The sequence below is a fragment of the Oncorhynchus mykiss genome, chromosome 8 (assembly GCF_013265735.2).
Source record: "Oncorhynchus mykiss isolate Arlee chromosome 8, USDA_OmykA_1.1, whole genome shotgun sequence".
Taxonomy (NCBI): Eukaryota; Metazoa; Chordata; class Actinopteri; order Salmoniformes; family Salmonidae; genus Oncorhynchus; species Oncorhynchus mykiss.
In genome coordinates, this window is record NC_048572.1 from 63,425,508 (window position 1) to 63,447,224 (window position 21,717).

General features: G+C 42.8%; 1 protein-coding gene and 1 pseudogene across 1 annotated transcript in view; both read left to right on the top strand.

The window, feature by feature from the left end:
* LOC110530316 overlaps nt 1–5,070 on the top strand; it is a 54,537-nt pseudogene extending 49,467 nt beyond the window's left edge.
* Nucleotides 5,071–9,851: 4,781 nt separating this feature from the next.
* Nucleotides 9,852–21,717, top strand: part of ptch2 (patched 2) — a 31,052-nt gene continuing 19,186 nt past the window's right edge. The window contains exons 1-3 of the mRNA XM_021613249.2: nt 9,852–10,368; nt 12,223–12,415; nt 21,465–21,654. Of these exons, the coding sequence (XP_021468924.1) occupies nt 10,222–10,368; nt 12,223–12,415; nt 21,465–21,654 (530 nt within the window). The 5' untranslated portion in view covers nt 9,852–10,221. The remainder of the gene's footprint in view (nt 10,369–12,222; nt 12,416–21,464; nt 21,655–21,717) is intronic.

The following is a 21,717-nucleotide window of genomic DNA, read 5'->3' on the forward strand; positions in this document are numbered from 1 at the left end:
TAATGACAAAGCAAAACGTTTTTTGAAATTTTTGCAAATGCATAAAAAATGTAAAACCGATACCTTTTTCACATAAGTATTCAGAGCCTTTGCAATGAGACTCAAGATTGAGCTCAGGTGCATCCTGTTTCCATTGATCATCCTTGATATGTTTTTATATCTTGATTGGAGTCCACCTGTGGTAAATTCAATTGATTGGACATGATTTGGTAAGGCACAAACCTGTCTATATAAGGTCCCACAGTTGACAGTGCACATCAGAGCAAACCCCAAGCCGTGAGCTCGAAGGAATTGTCCATAGAGCTCCGAGACAGGATTGTATTGAGGCACAGATCTGGGGAAGGGTACCAAAAAATGTCTGCAGCATTGATGGTCCCCAAGAACACAGTGGCCTCCATCGTTCTTAAATAGAAGAAATTTGGAACCACCAAGACTCTTACTAGAGCTGGCCACACTGAGCAATCAGGGGAGAAGGGCCTTGATCAGGGGGGTGACCAAGAACCAGATGGTCACTCTGACAAAGCTCCATGGTTCCTCTGGGAGAATCCATCTCTGCAGCACTCCACTAATCAGGCCTTTATGGTAGAGTGGCCAGTCGGAAGCCATTCCTCAGTAAAAGGCACATGACAGCCTGCTTGGAGTTTGCAAAAAGGGACATAAAGACTCTCAGACCATGAGATATAGGGTTCTCTGGTCTGATGAAACCAAGATTGAAATATTTTGCCTGAATGCCAAGTGTCACATCTGGCGGAAATCTGACACCATCCCTACGGTGAAGCATGGTGGTGGCAGCATTATGCTGTGGGGATGTTTTTCAGCGGCAGGGACTGAGAGACTAGTCAGGATCAAGGGAAATAAACAGAGTACAAAGAAATTGTTTATGAAAACCTGCTCCAGAGCACTCAGGACCTCAGACTGGGATGTGGGTTCACCTTCCATCAGAACAAAGACCCTAAGCACGCAGCCAAGACAACGCAGAAGTGGCTTCGGGACAAGTCACTGAATGTCCTTGAGTGGCCCAGCCCGAGCCCGGACTGTGGCTGGGTCTTTCAGCATGACAATGATCCGAAACACACCGCCCGGGTAACGAAGGAGTGGCTTGGTAAGAAGCATTTTAAGGTCCTGAAGTGGCCTAGCCAGTCTCCAGATCTCAACCCCATAGAAAATCTTTGGAGGGAGTTGAAAGTCCGTGTTGCCCAGCAACAGCCCCAAAACATCACTGCTCTGGAGGAGATCTGCATGGAGGAATGGGCCAAAATACCAGCAACAGTGTGTGAAAACCTTATGAAGACTTACAAAAAACGTTTGACCTCTGTCATTGCCAACAAAGGGTATATAACAAAGTATTGAGATAAACTTTTGTTATTGACCAAATACTTATTTTCCACCATAATTTGCAAATAAATTCATTAAAAATCCTACAATGTGATTTTCTGGATTTATTTGTTTCATTTTGTCTGTCATAGTTGAAGTGTACCTATGATGAAAATTACAGGCCTCTCTCATCTTTTTAAGTAGGAGAACTTGCACAATTGGTGGCTGACTAAATACTTTTTTGCCCCACTGTAAATCCTATAAATTAAAATTGCCAATTTGGGTGCCATCAGTTAAATGATATTTCATTTAAGCAGGAAGGCTATTCTTATATTTCTATTATTCTTTTTTTTCTGGTACCGCCTTTTTCTTCCAACTTCTTGTCACCCAACTTCTTGTCTCCTCGCTGCAACTCCTCAACGGGCTTCGGGAGAGGCGAAGGTCGAGTCATGCGTTCCCCGAAACATAAACCGCCAAACCGCGCTCCTTAACACCCACCCGCTTAACCCGGAAGCCAACTGCACCAATGTGGAGGAACACTGTTCAACTAATGACCGAAGTCAGCCTGCAGGCGCCCAGCCTGCCACAAGGAGTCTCTAGAGCACGATCAGCCAACCAATTAACTAGTCTAATGCTACACCTGCTAAATACCAGGTTCTACAGAAGGACAAGGGGTCATAATCTTCTATCTCAAATGTCTAATTGTGAGTGCTTTCTTCTCACTCTGTAGCGGAAAGGACTAACGAGGTGATTGTTGGAACTGACCAGCTGATGGAGATCTAGACCAGGGGGAGACTGACCGAACGACCAGTCCTACACATTGCTGGTCCACAGTGATGGCCCATTGTCTAAATAAAAGCAACTTTGTTTATCCCTAGGCTCAGTTTCAGTGGCGTTCTTTGTGTGAATCTTGTCTGTTGTTTCTGGGTGATTCTATAAAGTTTTGTTGGGTGTTTGTTCAGTCAGTGTGTTCTCATCTATACATACATTCCTCCACACAACTATTCAGCCTAGGAGTCTTTGTGTTCGTGCTGTGTGGTGCAGCAGAGGACCAGAGAAGCACAATGGGGGTTAAGTTTATTTGTACACAAAAATGGTGGGCCGGACCACCCAATGAGATCTCATCAAGTAACACACAATCCCTCCCACTTTCACAAACTGATAGAAACATAAGAGTTGCTCTCTTTGTTTTTAATTTTTCTTCTTACTCTTTGCTGTCAAAGATTTATTGCATTCCTTTGCCAGCTCATTTCTTAAATTACAGGTCTGAAGTTCCTTATTGACGAACGACAGATCTCCAGGAAGAGGCTCTGTCTACATCGTGTGATTTAGTGGCCTGCTTTATAGTGTGTCTGTGACCAATAGAAGTCATTTAGTGTCATTGGGAGAGTAGTTATGTCTCTTGTCTTTTCTCATCTTTCCTCTTTTGATTTAGTCGTTGGTGACGCTAGAATAATTACTTAACTTTTAACTCACTGTTGCTTTTTCATTTTGACATCCAGAAAATGGATTCAAGTCCCGAAATAAAAGTTATTGTAAACTTTATTTCTGTTCTAATCGAAACTGCCAACCACAATCTTAAAGACCCCTGTTTTGTGGCCATTTAAAGGCATAAATAAATAAATGGTTATTCATAAGATAAAGATCAAAAGTGCCATGCAAACAATATAATTATCACAAAACATTTTGATTTGGATTATTTTTCTTCCTGCTTTAAACTTTAACCCTTTGAGCAGCCTCTGACCTGAGCATCAAGTCAAGTTTATGAGATCTGGCATGGGTTGTTTTGGAAAGCCAGGTTTGTATATTTATACAGCAGCCTACTCTGAGTCCCTGTGGCTGTGCTGGTTTGGTTAGGGGCTATCCAGCGCTGTGTTCAGCGTCAGTCCCCACCCCTCTGGGCTAAATGTGACAGATGCTTGTGTTTTCCAGGGTTCGGGATCAGATGTCATCCAACATATCATATATCAGCTGTCTCTAGGTAGATCTGGGTTAGTCTGCAGGCCCAGGCTGAGTTAGTCTCCATAGGGCTATTTGTTACTATGATATAACAGGCCCTACCACCATGGACAGACTATAAAGGTTGAAATTGATCAGAGTGGTCGTTCAACAGAATTGGGGGACTTTTTTGAAGTGATAATCAAATGTCCATGTTATATGTTTACTAGATCTACAGCTGTAATTGTTTTTTGTTGATTCCCTCTCTCCACACCTCTTCATACCTCTGTGTCAGCTCAGCTGCATAGTGTGAATGTTGGCAGGCTCTCTCATCCAAATGAAGATGCTAATGTTAACAGGCAGGCAGTGGTTCAATGTGCCTTTGGCAGTTACTGTAAGTAGTGTAAGTGCAGTGGTACTTGCGAAGCCCATGGTGGCATAAATCATGAATACATGATATAGACAGTGATATAAATACTGCCCAGGAGCTGGTCCAAGAGGATGTATCCCACATGGAACCCTATTCCCTATTTAGTAGTACATTGGAGACGCACCTACCGCCTGCTCTGGTGGAGCAGTACCCTGCCCTGGCCTACTGGGTGGTGGTCACACTGACCACTGATTGCATGGAACTGCCTTCCAACTCATAAAGCGCAAATGAACAGCAAACCTGGTTAAAAAAACAACGTGAGGCAACACCTCATGGCCCAATGCCTCTCCCCCATGTGACCTACTTTTTGTGTGTATATATTGACGTGTAACTGAAAGCTGCATACTGCGTATTTTTTGATATGAGTAACTGTCGCCATTGGCATTGGCTAATGAGGATCCTAATAAAATACAATTAAACCAAATGGCAGCTAGGGGAGAGAAGTTTCAGAGCCTTGAGCAAAAGAGGCCGTCACCCGCTCTGCTCAAAGGGAGGAGTGTGTGGTGGGGTGGAGTTTGGGACTTTGAGGGTGGGTGCAAGGTAGGTGGGTGGTTTTGGGGCTGGAGGGCTGAGCGTGTTGGAGGGTGAGAGACTGGTTAGGCCACCCAAGTGGCAAAAACCTGCGTGTTTGTGGCTGACCCCTACACATCAACAGAACACTTCCTCTGTTTGTCTTCTGTGTTCTTGAGGCACAAACCAATTTCCTCCCTTTTTGCTGCACTATCATTTAAGACACTGCTGCGTCCCCCACGCCTCCCTCCAGCCCCACGCCCACCGCCAACGCACAGACACACACACACACACACAGTATCTTTAAGCAACTCATCAGAAAGAACACTTGCATATGCTACTTTTACAAAGGCTTTGTGTGGAGGAAGTAAGAGATTCATCTAGGGGATAATAAACTATTGGAACATGTGAGGCACACCTACTCAGATATCTCAGTAGTACACCACCGTGGCTTTCAACGAGCTACTAAACAAGGCAGTAGGTTTGATCATTATCAACACCACAGTGCACAGCTTTTGTCACCAGCTAATGTCTTCAATTGAGTCAGACAGACAGCTAGTCTGGATCATTCTCTGTTTTTGTAAATGACTATTTTAATTTAATGCTACCAGATCAAATGCATTCCCCGGTGTGATATGTTGTTTTCTTTTATGGATGCAAAGGTCTTCTGAGTTACTTAACTGTTACTGTCTGGTGATATATGATATATGTTCTTTGCTTGAATGTACCAGCCCTGAACTTTTGTCAGTGTTAGGAGCCAGCTACCACCCAGTACTCAAACCTGTACCTTAGAGACTGCTGCCCTATGTACAGTCATTCAACACTGGTCACTTTAATGTTAACATACTGTTTTACCCACTTCATACACTGAGTGTACAAAACATTAAGAACACTTTCCTAATATTGAGTTGCCCTCAAAACAGCCTCAATTAGTCCATTAGTTGCCCATGTTGACTCCAATGCTTCCCACAGTTGTGTCAAGTTCGTTGGATGTCCTTTGGGTGGTGGACCATTCTTGATACACACAGGACACTTTTGAGCATGAAAAACCCAGCAGTGTTGCAGTTCTTGTCACAAACCGGTGCGCCTGGCACCTACTACCATACCCCGTTCAAAGGTACTCAAATCTTTTTTCTTGCCCATTCACCCTCTGAATGGCACACATACACAATCCATGTCTCAAGGCTTAAAAATCCTTCTTTAACCTGTCTCCTCACCTTCAGCCACAATGATTGAAGTGGATTTAACAAGTGACATCAATAAGGGATCATAGCTTTCACCTGGATTCACCTAGTCAGTCTGTCATGGAAAATATCAGCTGTTCTTAATATTTTATACACTCACTGTATACTATTTTCTATTGTACTAAATGTATGTAGTCCTTGAGCTGTTCTTGTCTATTGATATTCCGTATAATGTCATTCTGTATTATGTTTCATCTTTTGCGTGGACCCCAGAAAGAGTAGCTGCTTTTGCAACAGCTAATGGGGATCCTAATCAAATACCAAATACCAAGGCTCATACTATATAACTACTGCTGTACATACCTTTTTTATTCCTATGCTGTTCATAATGTCTATACACACCCTCGTATACATATATATTTATATTCCAGACTCTTGACATTGGTTGTCTTGATATTTCTTCATTATTTTCTTAAAATGTTGGGGATTTGTGTGTATTGTTAGGTATTACTGCACTGTTGGAGCTAGAAACACAAGCATTTTGTCTGCGATAACATCTGCAAAATATGTACGCGGCCAATAAAACTTTCTTTGATTTATGTTTCAATGGATCATGATACAAAGATATGTCACAGTGCACTGACAACACATGTCAAAGCATTTGATCTATAGTCTGTTCTCCTTGCTTTTTCCTTGCAGTTCAACCCATCTCACAATATAGTCACATAATGGTCCTCAGATTCATAAGTGATAAGTTGATGAGAGCCCCATAAACAATCATAGTCTGATTCTGCCTTAGTTGCCACATGCTAAAGTCTGACAATACCTTTGTTAGAGAAACACAAACAAAGATGGACAGAAAAGTGTTGTTTTTTTTCTTTAAAGAAACCATTCACTACAATGACAAAGGGGGAAAGAAATACATTATCATAATGAATCTTATCTCTGGCTGTGTGGCAGGTCTCTTCTTTTATAGACTGACAGAACCCTTACAATACTGATCTGTACACGTCATTCTGTTACAATGCACTTTTTGGCTTACGAATATTTAAGAAAGCCTTTTGTAAACATTCATTAAACCTGCACTCACGGAATATTGGTTTAGTTTGTCTTTTTGTTGCTCCAAACAGTAGGCCAATGGTAGAAGTAAACATCACTTAAAATAAGGTGATTTAAGAGTAAATAGGTCCCTCAATGGATTGAACACATGTATATTTGTGTTGTGTGCTTATTACTGTGTGTAAATATACTACTGTATATACTACTGTTATTACTGTTATACTCTTATAACTTGTTGATTCAAATACATGATTGTCATATGTTTTTTGATTTAATCAAGCCAGAAATCCATTTAGTTAATAGTGATTGTAATAGATTATGGGTTCTGTTTAGATAAATATTGTTTTAACGTGGACAATTTGTGTAATCTATCTAATGCGTGAAGGAAAATAAGTTATCCTTATACCACGGGCAACATTGTAATTACTTTGGCTACCAAAGTCCTGTACTCACACATACAGTAGCAGCAATAGATTTACACATAGCCCATCAGCCAACGGAAGTTACAATTAGTTGCACTAGTGTTAAGAAAATGTAAAATAATGTATCTATAGAGCTTTAAAGTTACTTATTTTGTTGACTTTCAAATTATGTACCAAAAAGGCACAACGTGTCAATTTATACTCTTATGGGGTGGTTTCACGGACACAGATTAAGCCTAGTCCTGGACTAAAAAGATAACTCAATGGAGAATCTTCATTGGGGGCCAATTTCCCATACACAGATTAAAGACATTCTCCGGTACTTCTCCGTATACTTTTTAGCCAGCAGTTCTATAAGTAGTGCTCATGAGCCAAAAGTGGTCCCCGAAAATTGCATAGTACGTCACATATGTGCAGATATGTGCACCACGTCATTGTTCTCTCTCTCTCTCTCTCTCTCTCTCTCTCTCTCTCTCTCTCTCTCTCTCTCTCTCTCTCTCTCTCTCTCTCTCACTGTTGTTGGTGCATCTTGCTAGCTGTCACTCAAATGGCGAGGGGCTGAAACTCATTGTCTAGAACTCATATTGGGGGCTGGCCCACTTGGGGGGAAATGTAGGAAAAATGGCACAGCACAGCTTCCAGAAAAAACGTCATTTTCAAACTAGGGATCATGTCAAATTAAGGTAAAATAGTAACTCTGCTCATAGATTATGCATGTATGAACTACACATTAACATATCCAGCCCAAAGTGGTAGTTTTTTTTTTTTTTTTTTTTAAATGTAGTCGCCAAAATTCCGGAGCATGTCTTTAATCCTAATCCTGGAATAAAAACCTATTTTCAGGGAGAATTTCCATTGAGCTTGCTTTTTAGTCCAGGACTAGGCTTAATCTGTGTCCAGAAAATCAGCTCTTCTTAGGTTTTTAAACTTGAACTTCTCTGCATATACTATTTCTCAAAATTGTTTCCCACCTTGTATGTGCTAACTTCAACTGCAAATGATTTAACCCTGTTAGTTCATGTGAACTCTAACCTAGTAAAATGTGTGCCTGTCTCCACTGGGCCATATGAAAAAGAAATGCAAGCACGCCTAGGTTTACGATAAATAAACACATGGTCGACTGCAGCACAGCTCAGCTGTCATGTGATGCGTGAGTGTGACAGTGGTTCTGTACTTTGCAATTGCACATACAGAACCAGGGCTATGCAGGCATGGCCATGGGCCAGAGAGAGCGGTTTATGTTGGGAGGCCTTGTGATGGCAGATATCTGGACAGCGCATGGTCATCTCTGGGGTTTATTTATCCAAGGCCTTTAGACCTTGGACCAGACCTCCCTCAGTTTGTTAGGCTTCAAGGGGCCACACAGGGCAATTCCTCACATTCCACATTAGCTCCAATTTCCAGCTGCCTTTTCCCCTCATCCAATTCAACAAATTGAGAAACTAGCTGATCATTAGTACCACCCCTGCCTGCCACCATGATATGAAATTAATATTGGGCTTAGTGTGTCCTTTCCCACACATCTCTGTCCACTCTCACAGAGTATTCTAGACTAGGCACGTAGGTAAATTATATTGTTGCTATTGTACATATATGCTTCTCAAATATCAAACATTTGAAAAAAGTGAATCTAAATCAAATTCGCAGTCCCAATTGTCATCTTGAAGGGCTGGGTTGAAAGTGTTCTAGCTACATGTTATCCACAAACTGAAATGTTTGTGTAAGTCGGGCAAATGATGAGTGGACTAAAAGTCAGCGTATATCTCAGTCATGTAGGTGTGTGCTAATCTATTTTAATGTGAAGCCATTGTCTTCTCAGTCTGGACAATGTTCCAAATGAAAGTGTTATAGAGCTGTAGTCTCTTTAATGGTTTCATAAAGTGGCAACTATTGCTGTTGCACATCCAGAATGCAAGTAGCAAGTTTCTTTCATTTAGCAGTTTGTTGTCCAAGCTTGATACCATATTCATTTGTCGTTATTTAAAAAAAAATGTAATAAAGTGGTTATGAAAACAAGGGAATGGATTTTTTTCCACTCCCTACTGACTTGTATTAAACCAATACAGTAGAGCACCAATATGTATTTGATTCACTAAGCTATACTGTTTATTGTTTTTGTGTAGGCCTGCACCAAGCTGGTGTATACATGTCCATTGTTCACTCTATAATAAACGATATTGCCTTGAGACTCGGGTAAACAATGTTAGAATAAAGTACTTGACAATGGACTGTGACAGAAAGGAAACAAATAACTACCTGGTTTAATGCCTTAATTAATCCAGGGTTGGTAGGTCTACAGCTGTCAATGTTAAAGACCCACACCACACACACTCATCACAGCTGTTTGGCAAACTGCACAGCACAGTGGAATTAAACATGTGTCAGTAAGTCCTTAGCAATTAAGTATAAATATACAAGACAACTACACAGATGATACAGCAATGAAGGGATTACGTTGTTTTGTGAAATAGTGAGATTGGTATACATTAGTCCAATCAATGAGCAAAGTCAAGCAAATGAATTAACTTTGAAAGTGTGAATGTTTAGCTACTTAACGTAACCTTGATTGTAGTACAGTTTATAATACTGAGTTTGTTTCTGAAATTCTTGCCAATGAATAAAGCTAGTTTAGTACACAATTTCGCCTATTCAGTCTTTTTTTTCCCCTTTTATTTGTGTGAGAAACCACTCTGGATTAATTTAGAATTTTGTTTATGTCAGACTGGATTAAATATAAAACTGTGTCTGTTGTATCAATATATGGCATGTGTGATTGCTTCGTATAACAGAGCTAAGGCAATTGGGAATGTGCAGAGCAGAGCCGGCAACAGTGTGCTGAGTTTATTGAAAGAGTTCCTCTCTCTGACGCCCCTTCGTTCTCCCCCCTCCCCTCGATTTGAAGGGCTGCTTGGGTGGTCTCCCTCTCTCTCCACTTTGGTGAGCTGTTGCTTAGCAGCTAATAATAGGAGATGTTTGCTAAGTAATTTGCCTCTTCCTTGGCCAATGAGAACCAGATCACTTTTCCACCAAACCACCCTTTTCACGATTTGCAGAGGGGCTAGCTTCTCCAAATGTCACTGCTACGGGAACAGAGGCAGACTTAAATATCTGCTCCAGACTTTACTTCGAAAAGTTGTTTTATAAGCTATCAGGACGGATGAAGACTCAAGGATCTATACGGATTTGGGCACATAATGTTGGGATGGAGTTGCAAGACTTTGGCTCAAGGAAAGACTAGTATATATTCTCCTAATTTCTACCGGGTGGATGCGCTAGTATTCTATCTTGGATTATTGTCGCTTTTGCTGAACTCGCACTGTTTCTCTCTCGCTTCGCTCTGTGCTTTGTTTTTCTTGTTTGGACTATGGCCTCGGATCCCAGAGTCCCAGGGGCCGGTGTTTTTGGAGATTTACCCCCAAGTTATACACGTTCTCCGCCGCGAGTAAACTCAGATCTTCTCCGGAGACCCAGTTACTGCCACGCTGCTTTCGCATTAAAACAGATTTCTAAGGTGACAAAATGCTTTCAATGGAATATACTTTGCTGTTTCATTCATCATCTCTGTGAATACGTGCTATGTTTTGGTACTTCTGAAGAAACGAGTGTTACTACCACTCGAAACGAGGAATATTTTAGGGAGTTTTATGTCCAAATGTGGTACAAAGTGATATGCTGCCGTTTTCACATAATATTTCGATGTTACATTGTAACATTTACGAATCACTGGCACGCACATATTTTAACCTTCGATCCAGATCCCACTCTGAATGAAAATAACTTTCTCCGTTAATTTTTAGAAGCAATACAACCCATAATAGTTATTTCTACGTGTGTGGGATCTGTTCAACTCTATTAGTAAGAAGTTAGACTCGGGGTCCCCGTTGTAGGCTAGTTGGTTTGAAAATGCGGTGGATTTTAGAGGAGTTCACTGATTAAGTTTTATCTGACAAAGCATCACTGGACCGCATGAACGGTTGGATATGTGTCAAAACTCCCAAGTGAAACCAAAACATCTGTCCAGTGTGTCTGTACTAGACCGGTGACGTTGTTTGTAAAGTTTGAATGGGTATAGTAGACGGTCTTCAGCCAGTGTTTGAATCTTAAATGATAGGAGTAGGGCTTTTTGATATAGGAACGGCTTATTGTCAAATCCCTGCATAGCCTTTTAGAAGCTGTGTAGCTTATTAAAGAAAGTATAGTAGGCTACATAACTCCTGACTCAAATATGTGCAATCTTGTATCTTTCAACTTCCACTTAAAACTAGGCATTAGTGCCCAACAGCATTAGGTTTCATAGTTTTTCCCAGGAGGTTGTTAGGGTAGCTGGCTGAGCATTTAAACATTAAATATAGGAAAAATGTTAGTCCTAGTCCAAATGCACAAAAGTGTTGTCAAATATATAGCCCCCAGTAGACCATAGATACTTATTTCATCCTAGTTGTTATTAGTGTATTATATATGTGTGTGTAATAGGCTACACCAGAACAGCATAGGTGACTTTATATCTCATTTGACAAGTATGCCGTTTTGTTGTTGTTAAATCTGAACCCATGTAACCATAACTGTGAAGTCTTGTGTTTTGACTCCATAGCAAACCCCCGTGCCTCTGGTGATGAGTGGTTAGACTCACCTGGCTTGTGCCAACTGTGAGGGCCTAAACCAAAGACTGGTTGGTCATTGCTTTACCCTCTTTGGTGTTGGGCCCTCAATTACCTACCATCAAATTAGGGTATCTTCTGACTGGTTATATTCGGATATTCTCGTGGTATCTATATATGACATCACTTCAGGTGATCCAATTCACATATATATGATTTGCTTACAGGACACCTGACATGAAGACATATCACTCACGTATCTATCTAGTACAGGAGATACGGTAATGTTGAACATGCCCTTAAGTATGCCACGCTATCACAATCATACTCAGGTTATCTATTTTATTAGTATTCTCTGCCCTAGTAGGTCATTCTTAGTAATACTTGAAATACCACTGTATTGATAGTTTATCTTACTTTTATAGAATTTTTATGTAACCTTTATTTAACAAGGCAAGTCAGTTGAGAACAAATTCTTATTTACAATAACGGCCTACACCGGCCAAACCCGGACGACGCTGGGCCAATTGTGCTCCGCCCTATGGGACTCCCAATCACGTCCGGTTGTGATACAACCTGGATTCGAACCAGGGTGTCTGTAGTGAAGCCTCAAGCACTGAGATGCAGTGCCTTAGACCACTGCGTCACTCGGGAGCAGTTAGTGAATGGTTGTACTTGTCTATGCCATATCCATGCAGTCCATGTATAGCAATATGTTGTTATTAATGTGTAATGAAAATGTTTTCTCTCTCCTCCTGTCTCTTTAGGGGACGGCTGTGGGTCAGAAAGCCCCGTTGTGGATTCGGGCGAGGTTCCAGGCTCTTCTCTTTTCTTTGGGCTGTCACATCCAGCGACATTGTGGAAAAGTCCTTTTCATTGGACTGCTTGTGTTCGGTGCCTTGTCTGTGGGTTTGCGGGTTGCTGCCATTGAGACGGACATTGAGCAACTATGGGTGGAAGGTGAGTCAGGCGTTCAGTTTCGGGGTATGGTTTGAGGTGTTGTCTGGAAAGGGGAGAGAGAGGGGTATTCTTTTGCCCAAATTAACTTGTTGTAGACATTTTTCCATCCAGGCTACTGGAGGGGGGCACAATAAACTGTGTGGGTGCTGTCTGACTGACTTGTTGCGTCAGTATTTTTGCTCTAGTTTTTTTGGGGGTGCTGCTCTTTAGTTGTTATTCGTGATTGGGTGGTGGATACTATGAATTTGTAGTTTTTTCTTGAATTTGACCATAACTTAGTCATTTTTGTATTGAAAGTTATTTTAATGTATTCTAACCTCTGCACCTTTGTGTGTGTTGTTTGCTGATGGCAAAGCTGCTTTACAATGGGAATGGAGAGTAGTTCAAGAAATTCCAACTTTATTGCATACAAGGAGCTCGTGTTGTTCCTTGCACACGCAAGCCTTCTCTTGTTCTTCTCATCAGCCTTGTATTGTTTGCCATGGTGGTTCCATGTTCCATGTTTTATTTGCCGTCCTTTCTGTGTGCAGGCTGGGTTATCGGTGCATATTCGGGCAGCTTTATTTGGTTTTCACACTGCCAAATTCCTTTTAAGCCCTCTAGGCTTTTGCCGCACTCCTGATCCCAAGAGCAGATGGGCTGTGTGAATCGTTAGCCATCTTTGAGGTGCTGACCCTCCCCCCTAGCTCTCTGTGTGGTCCTTAACTATTCTTGGATTCCATTCAACAATAAAGGCACCCCCTTTCCTACAAAAAATAAGTGAATACAGCTGAAGTTTACCCACCTGTTTTGCACACTCTAAAAAGAGTCACAACAGTTGTAGGATACTCTTAGAAAAAAAAGGTTCTGCGGCTGACCCCATAGGATAACCCTTTTTGGTTCCAGGTAGAACTCTTTGTGGATAGGGTTCTACATGGAACTCAAAAGGTTTCTACCTAGAACCTAATGGGTTCAACCTGGAACCAAAAGGGGTTCTTCAAAGGGTTCTCTTATGGAGACAGCAGAGGAACCCTTTTGGGTTCTAGATAGCACCCTTTTTTCTAAGAGCGTATAAACACTCCCTTTATTCATTCCCAAAACGTTGGCTGGTAAGGGCTTAGATGTTGTCAATTAAATGCTTGTGGTCTGACACTGTGTTTGAGTTTTGGTAAAATTGGTGAAGCCAAAGATTTTCAGATTTGACTCATTCACTTGTCAGATTGTAGTTAAGTGGAGTCTGACTCACAAACAAGATATGAAATTATTGCAGTGTAATTTGTCACAATCATAGTATTTTGTTCATGTACTGGTGTGTATTTCATACACATTAAAGAAGCTAACTGTTGGTCTTCTGAAAGGAAGTTGTTAGATAGGGTTTGTTGTGCCTAATCATGGAGTCATTCTGAGAGTGAAATACCCAAATGCTGAAAAGGAATGCTGTTCCTTTAAGAGGCAGTGGCCATGTTTCTAAAGTTTCTGCCTGCGTTGTTTCCCCAATAGCCCATTGACAAAGCTGCTCAGAGCTCAATGGAGAGTAAGTGGTTTGGTAACAAGGAGAGGTTGGTTCTCACACACGCACACACACAAACACACACACACAGAGAAACACATGCACACATCGCTCTCTCTCCCTCTCACTCACTCTCAAACACATACACATGCACACAAACTCTTTCACAAAGAGATATATTTCTTAATAGGACAGAGAATTGTATTGCTCTCTAAGAAAAGATGAGATGAGTGTCCAGGCAGCATCATTTTTTATTAGTAGCAGTCAGAGCAGTATATTTTTATTTTGAAGACAGGCATGTTTAAAGCTACTTTATAAATCAACAGCTTACAGTTGGGCCTCAAACTTTCAAAATAACAGGTGTTGCAGGCTTAGTATTTTCTCAACAGAGAACGTAAGTCTATGTGGTCTTCTTGTCAACACATGCGGAGGTGTATTCTGACCACATATGAAGGATGAGGGTGCTGATATGAGGCCTCCTGGGCTCACACTCGGCCAGCTGGGAGTGCCTGGGAGCATATGCTTCCCATCATATATCCCCAGGCCATATCTGTCTCCCACCCCCACCCAAATGTCATGTTTGCCACCTAGCTAGGGTAGATGACCTGCTGTGTGTGATGTCAGACCACCAGGCTCTTTTTAATTGTTTCCTCTCGCCTACCCTAGCGTTACCCTACCTTACCCTAGACTACCCTATACCCTGCTCTACCTAGCTTACCCCATCCCACCCTAGCCTAGTTTGCCCTACCCTAGCCAAGGATATTGTGCTAACACTTGGGCCATAGGACTGTGGAAAATAATGTTTTGGAGAATATTTGTTTTCTCAACCTGATGCAAACCCTCCTGTACTCTGTAGCTTTGTCTGTTCTGAATGTTGATAGGATATTGGTGGTAGTTAAACCAGTAGTTGGTGCCAGTCAGAAACATATGGGAGAAGGTGTAGTAGTTAAAAACAAGGTACCTGTTGTGAAAGGTGTTCATACTGTATGTAGTTATAACCGATACTAGTTCAACTGTTCCGTCTCTAGGTGGGTAGACTCATTAGACTGGTTGGCTAATACAGGCAGAGTGCAGAATGATAAAACACACTAAATTCAGCTAAGGACATTTTTTTGTCAGTCATGTTGTTTTCTTTTGGACGTTTATTTGATGAAGTTTTCTACTGCAGAAGCAATGCAGAGCAAGAAATAACACAGGAAAATGGCCTGGCAGTCATGGGTGGGACCAGGGGGAGAATGTGACCTAGAGTGCATTGTCTCGAGGAAGAAAGGGGGGTAATAAAGAGGTGAAGTGCAGGCAGATGAGGATGGGGGTGGGGGAGCATTAGGGGCGAAGGTTTTAGGGGTATACACTTTAACATTTCCCCATTCCCTAAAAACAACAGTGTGGCCTCTTTCTCAGGACACATTTCTTTCACCAATTCAAGCAGGACGAAGAAGAAAATGTATATTTGCTGGGTAGGGAGTTGTTTTTTCTGGAAGTAATATAAGCTTAGCTAGCGTTATTACTATTGCAACAGTCATGTAGATTTCCCAAAAGGTTTGATATTTGGTAGTGGGTAGAATTAATACCACCAAAGAGCACCACGCAGTTTTGAATAGTGCATTTAGATGGGGAAATAAAGGTTTACAAGTATGCACTTGTAGGCTAGCCCACATTAACTAAACCCATCTTTCTCGACACAGTTTTGGTGATCTTGACAGACATGTACACACAGACAAGCTGTGCAAATATTGCAACGTGCCAGGCCGCCATATGTTTTAGAAAGAGACTGTGTAGAATGGGGGAAAAGAACATATACACAGCATGAATGAGCTACTCCACATGGCGAGCAGTAGGTACCTTCCAGAGCCCTAGCAGCACAAGCCAGGCCTTTCGGAGGGGAACATGTGGACGTTTCAATGTTTGGAACAGTTATCTAAACAAAAATGCAAGGTAAATGCTATAATTCATCAGAAAATACAGTCTTCCAGTTCAGGGCCTGCTAAAAGAGAAAGAAAGCTCTATGAGGCATTATTGTAGGTGAATGGAACGCCACAGTGCCCCAGCTAGATAAATAAACTCCAACTGCTGAGCCTCAGACCTCACCAGTAGAAAGAACAAACAAGGCCAGAGTCAACCTGGGTCAGTTGAAAATGTTTATTTCACCCCCCACCCTCTCCCTCCTTCCATTCATCCCCCCCACCACCTCCCACCAATCTGCAGTCCTCCAGCCTCAGTCCTCTCCTCAAGGAGCAAACACATGAGCTGAATACTAAACTTCACCAGATCCCTCCATTACTGAAGTCGCCCTTAACCGCCCACTGTGTACTGCATTAATACACCGTGCTAATATCCTTTTTGGATATTTACAGTGTTAAAGCAGTGACTCGTATAGCGGTGTAGGCTTTCCCATGTTGTGTGGTGTTTAGTATTCCAAGGTATATAATAGAGATGAGATTTTATGGTACTTGTCTTTTTTACATTTACAGCAGTGCATCACATTTACAGCAGTGTATGTAACCATATACCTGTTTAGTGTCCTGTATTTGATGTTGCTTGAACGTCACTGTAGACACTGGGCCCATTTTTGGGGAGTGCTGAAGGACTATCTCTGTTATAGAAAGCACTGTCTCACACATCTCCTTTACACTCTGTGTGTTTATTGCACTTTGACACTTTTTATATCATGCCAAAAGAGATTGTTATCCTTGGTCCCACTGTAAATGAAGTTACACCAGTCACCGTTTTGGGGTAGAGTTTGTCTGTTTTCCTCTTACACCATTGGCCCCCTCTGGAAAAAGACGAAGGGAGAAAAACATTTTCTTGGTATTTGGGGGGAAATAAATGGTGCTTGGGCTCAATAAATTCATTTCTAGGCTGAATGAGACCAGCAATGTGGAAAATTTTTGCCTTTCACCATTGGATGAATGTATGTTTCAACCACACATTAAGCTGCATTAGCAGCCAGTGGAGTGCCTAATGTGACTATTTTTCACAGCAGCCAACACTAGGGATGATTAGCATAATTAGTACAGGCAAGGCTATACATATGGAAATAGCAAGTGCCTAACTGCCAACACCAGTGGAAATGTATGTCAATCCTGACAGAAGTATCAAGATCTGAATAGATTGTAACTGAAGCAGATTATTTTTGCCTTTTACTTTTGATGGCATTTTTACAGTTTTCCCTCTCAAATTGAACTTCATTTGTCATCCTCTCACTTTTTTTTGTAGGAATACCTCAAATTGTCCTTTTCCCACCCTGTCCAATTCACACACTCTCCCCCTCAAACACGGACGCACAGACACACTGTATTTCTATAGGTAAGGTAGAAAGCCAAGCCCCCCACGCCTGCATTGTTTTATTTGCTGGGAAAAAGTCTTGGTCCATTTGCTTTTGTTGTGAAAGTTCCCTCTTTATTTTTTCCTGTTTGTTGGGAAACATCTGAAAGAAATTCAGGAGAGGAGTGACAAAAGCCTGTATTCAATCTCTTCTGCCCTGCCTGGATTTTCTCTGTATAAGGAGCTTCTCCATCTGCTAAGTAACACATTGGACTGGGATGGGGAGGTGCTGCAGCACTTGGTAAAGGATGGCCTATTGAAAAAATGGCAGTAGAACTGAAGCTCGATTTCAATGAAGACTTGTTTCGCTGTGCCAGTCAGGGCCAAATCTATCCCTCTGGTTTTATACTGCATGCTTTTTAAAACCATGTTAAATGGATAACGAAGTGCAGGGAATGGGCAAGATGAGGGACTGACAGTTCCTAAGCAGAACCGGTCCAGCAAAGTCTACTTTCTGTGTGAATGTATAAGTGAGGGAGTGGGTGAGTGGCGAGGCTATGTGTGCATTTGAGTTTGTACATTTTGTGTACTATAATCTGTGCTACGTTACAGGTAAAGCATGGTAAAGCATGTCTCTTCCTTGTGGGACTTCCTCCAAAGCAGCATGGATCCTTTCAGTGGCTACATAATCCAGCTAATCTGGCCCACAACACTTTGAAGGTGGTCTCTGCTAATGGAGAGTGGATTTGGACCTAGAGCTAACATGTGAATGGTGTTGCTGCTGGTTCAATCCTATTTGTTAATTGTTTCAAACAGTTGTGTTTTAGTGACGGCGCCTAACATCCTCTGAGCCAAGCTGGAGAAATAGCTCGGCTACTTGTGTGGGACTTCTTCCACATTTGATTGGATACATTGTGCTGCCTGTGACCAACACTTTTGGAAGATACTGTTTGAGTTTGATGGCAAACGTTTACAATCACTAAACCTGTGCACCAGTGTAGGCAGACAACATAGCATACAGGCAGACATGGAGAGGAAATACATTGATACAGTACAGTATGGCAACGGATCCCATACACAGACAGAAGCTCTTGACGACCACCAATCACGGAGTCTGAGGTTTTATTTTAACATAAAATATCTTGATGGTAAAATTTAGTCCATTTTAGCAGTGAATGTAACAAATTAAAGGCCTATTATTATTCTAAACATTCAGTGTTATGAAAAGTAATGTTAAATTGCTTATAATACCATTAATACCTCCACCTGTTATTCATTTTGGATGACAGGTTGGAAACCACTGCAGTATGGTAAGGGAAGGAAAGGGGGATACCTAGTCAGTTGTACAACTGAATGCATTCAACTGAAATGTGTCTTCCGCATTTAACCCAACCCCTCTGAATCAGAGAGGTGCGGGGGGCTGCCTTCATCCACGTCTTTGGCGCCCGGGGAACAGTGGGTTAAATGCCTTGCTCAGGGGCAGAACGACAGATTTTTACCTCGTCAGCTTGGGGATTCGATCCAGCAACCTTTCGGTTACTGGCCCAACGTACTGGTGTCTCCTGTGGTCTCCTGAGGTCTGTGGGGCTGGGCTAGGTTGGGTGGTGGTGGGCTGGACATGAGGGAGATTAGAGCTGACAGGGTCCAACAGTGGTCTGACACCAAGGAGCAGGGGGCTCCTTCTCCTTGGTTAATTACATGCCACTTTCTATACTGCCCACTGAGAGGGGAACTAGCACTCGCACATACACACACATCCACACAAGCCTGATAGGCCTGCCTGGCCCTGTGTCCGGGCTTTGGACGGGAGGCCTTCTCCCTCATACCTGCTACCCTTGCCTGTCTGTCTCTCTGGCCAGCCCCAGCCTAGTCCCACTGAGAAGCAGTGAGAACCCCATCTGGATGGAGATTAGCTTTAGCATAGGAATGGCTAGTCCTCACTCCAAAATGCCTACGCTATAAAAAGGGTTGATTGATGGATCGTGTCCCTGCATATGCTTAGAAGATGAGATGGACCATAATTGTGGATAATTGGGCTGTATGGGGATGTCACCTCCGGGGGTTGATGTGAAAAATGGAAGAGAGGGAGAACAAATGGAGGTGCTTTGTTTGGAGCGCAGCACCCTGAGTGGCTTTGTGAAGAAGTATGAGCTCCCTGATCTCTTCTACCATGTTATGATATTATTTACAGTTATCTGATTTCCCCGTCCAATATGGGATTGTTGAAGGATAACTACGTGTTACGTTTTGACAGTCTCCTCATGAAAAATGATTTGGGCCTAATGCTTCACATGTGATTTCGCTCCACTTTTAATGTCAAATATTCAGAGAATCACAGGCCCCAAATTCCATACACTTTCCTCAAACTTTTCTGGCTGCTTGGTGAGAAGTATTTGGGCGACTGTCTCTTTAAGGGCTGTTGGTTGCAGGCCGAGCGGATAGGAGCAGAGCGGAGCAGCCTCCATCTGGTGAGTGGCTGAGCTCTCTCTCTCTCGGAGCAGAACAGTGACTGAGTGGCGAGGCCGGGGCTCTAGTTGGGTGGTCCAGATGGGCGGAACAAGACACAAATAGCTATAATTTACTTCAGGAGCCCTGTAATTACAGGCCCAAAGATTGAAAATCAGTTCCTGTAGATTCCCCCAATGTATTAAATATGGGCAGAATGTCTCAAGTGAAACAAAAGTGTCTGTTTTTAAGCGTGGTTTGATTCTGTGAATTCACAAAGCCAACTATGAAGGCTAGAAGAAAGCCCAGAAAGATTTTCCAACCCAGTTATAATCTAATCTTACACTTCGAGAGCCGGGGAGAGGATCGTTTTTTTCTTCTCCCTCAATTAGAGGAGCTGCGTCTGGATTGGGTAAGGTGGTGCCAGGAAGAGAGGGAGAGGGGAGACAGAGGGAAAGAGTGGAAGAGAGAAAGCCAGGGAGAGAAGCTGAGAGGCGAGGTGGCTACAGTGAGAGCCAGCCTCTGCAGGATTGTCATGTAGTGGAACACGGAGGGGCAGACGGGCCCACTCTGATCCAGAGCGGTGCGTTTCATGTGCCCTTGGCATTGCCGCAGATACCCTGCTCACTCTTTTCAGGGCAGCCTCTGGTAATTACGGGGCTGGACTCCAGAGTTTCCTCTCAGGGCTTTGATGCTTTCATCCCGGCTCTGCATACCAGATCAACAGCATTTCTGCCTCGTTGTTCTCTCCCATCCAACCCTGCTACCACCCTTATCTCTCTCTCTCTCTACTAGAATCTCCCTCTCCTTCTCTGATGGGTTAGTTCTGGTATGGGGAAAGTCTGCTGTAAAAAAATTGATGGTATGTTGTGCCTTCGTTTTGTACTGAAACAGTCTGAGTAGGCTAGAGGCTGTGTTTTTGACCGTTGTCAGTTTCTTACATGATCAGGTCCCAGGTGAAATAGACTGTGAAACTAGGGATGGTGGTGCTGCCATTCCGTGCCGTGTTGTTAGTGATGGGGTTTGGTGTTTGGGCACCAGGGCACAGTGAGGAGGAATTCCCTAACAGGACACATCTGTTTCACAGAGGGAGCCAATGAGAAGCTTTGACCAATTTCTCTTGGCTAGACGTCTTGTGTCTGAAGTGCCTTCAAAACCAACACGGGCAAGGGCGTTGGCCGATCTGTGTTCATGTGTATGTGCAGTGCATATGTGTACCACACTCACTATACTCACGCCACAGTTGTTTCAATACAGGGATCCAACTCGGAACATGTGTGTGTGTTCGCGTGTCTGCAATGCTTGTTGCACTAGTGTGATTATAATATGAGCTGTGCATAGTCATATCCAGCAGATTTCTCTCCCTGTATATCTCGCCCCCCCCCCCCCCCCCCCCCCCCCCCCCTCTCTGCTGTGGGTCTCTGTATCCTTTGGACCTGTGCCAAGGACTCTGGTTTGAACTACACAGCTATTTAGAATCCAAGTCTTGGGGAGTCGGAGGAGGGTTGGACAGAAATATGAAACTTAGAAAAGCAGCCTAATTAGTGGCTTTTTTTCCCACTACCGAGGCTGCAATTAAATTAAACTGTGAATCTTAAAAAGCTTCATATCTATCCCCAAAGCCCCCAGAACTGTACACTCTGTGGACCTTTCTGTGCTTCATTCGCTCTGTTGATTGACGTTTTAGCTTGCATCATGCTTCCTCTGCAGTGGTAATGAGGGTCAGTTGTCTTGTCAAATCGCAGCGCAACGAAGAGAAATAACCCAATAGCTCTTATATATGTGGGAGATGAGATGAGTCTTTAACCCAATCCCCCCCCTCTCCATTTCTCTTCTTCTTCTCCCTTCTAGCCGGTAGCCGAGTGAGTCGGGAGCTGCGCTACACCAAGGAGAAGCAAGGAGAGGAGTCTGTGTTCACGTCGCAGATGCTCATACAAACCCCCAAACAGGAAGGAACTAACATTCTAACCCAGGATGCTTTGCTGCTTCACCTGGAGGCAGCGCTCTCGGCCAGCAAGGTCCAAGTGTCTCTGTTTGGAAAGTAAGTAGACCCATGGGTCACTGGGGATTACCCTACAACTAAATAAAAGGGGGTTGTCTGTGG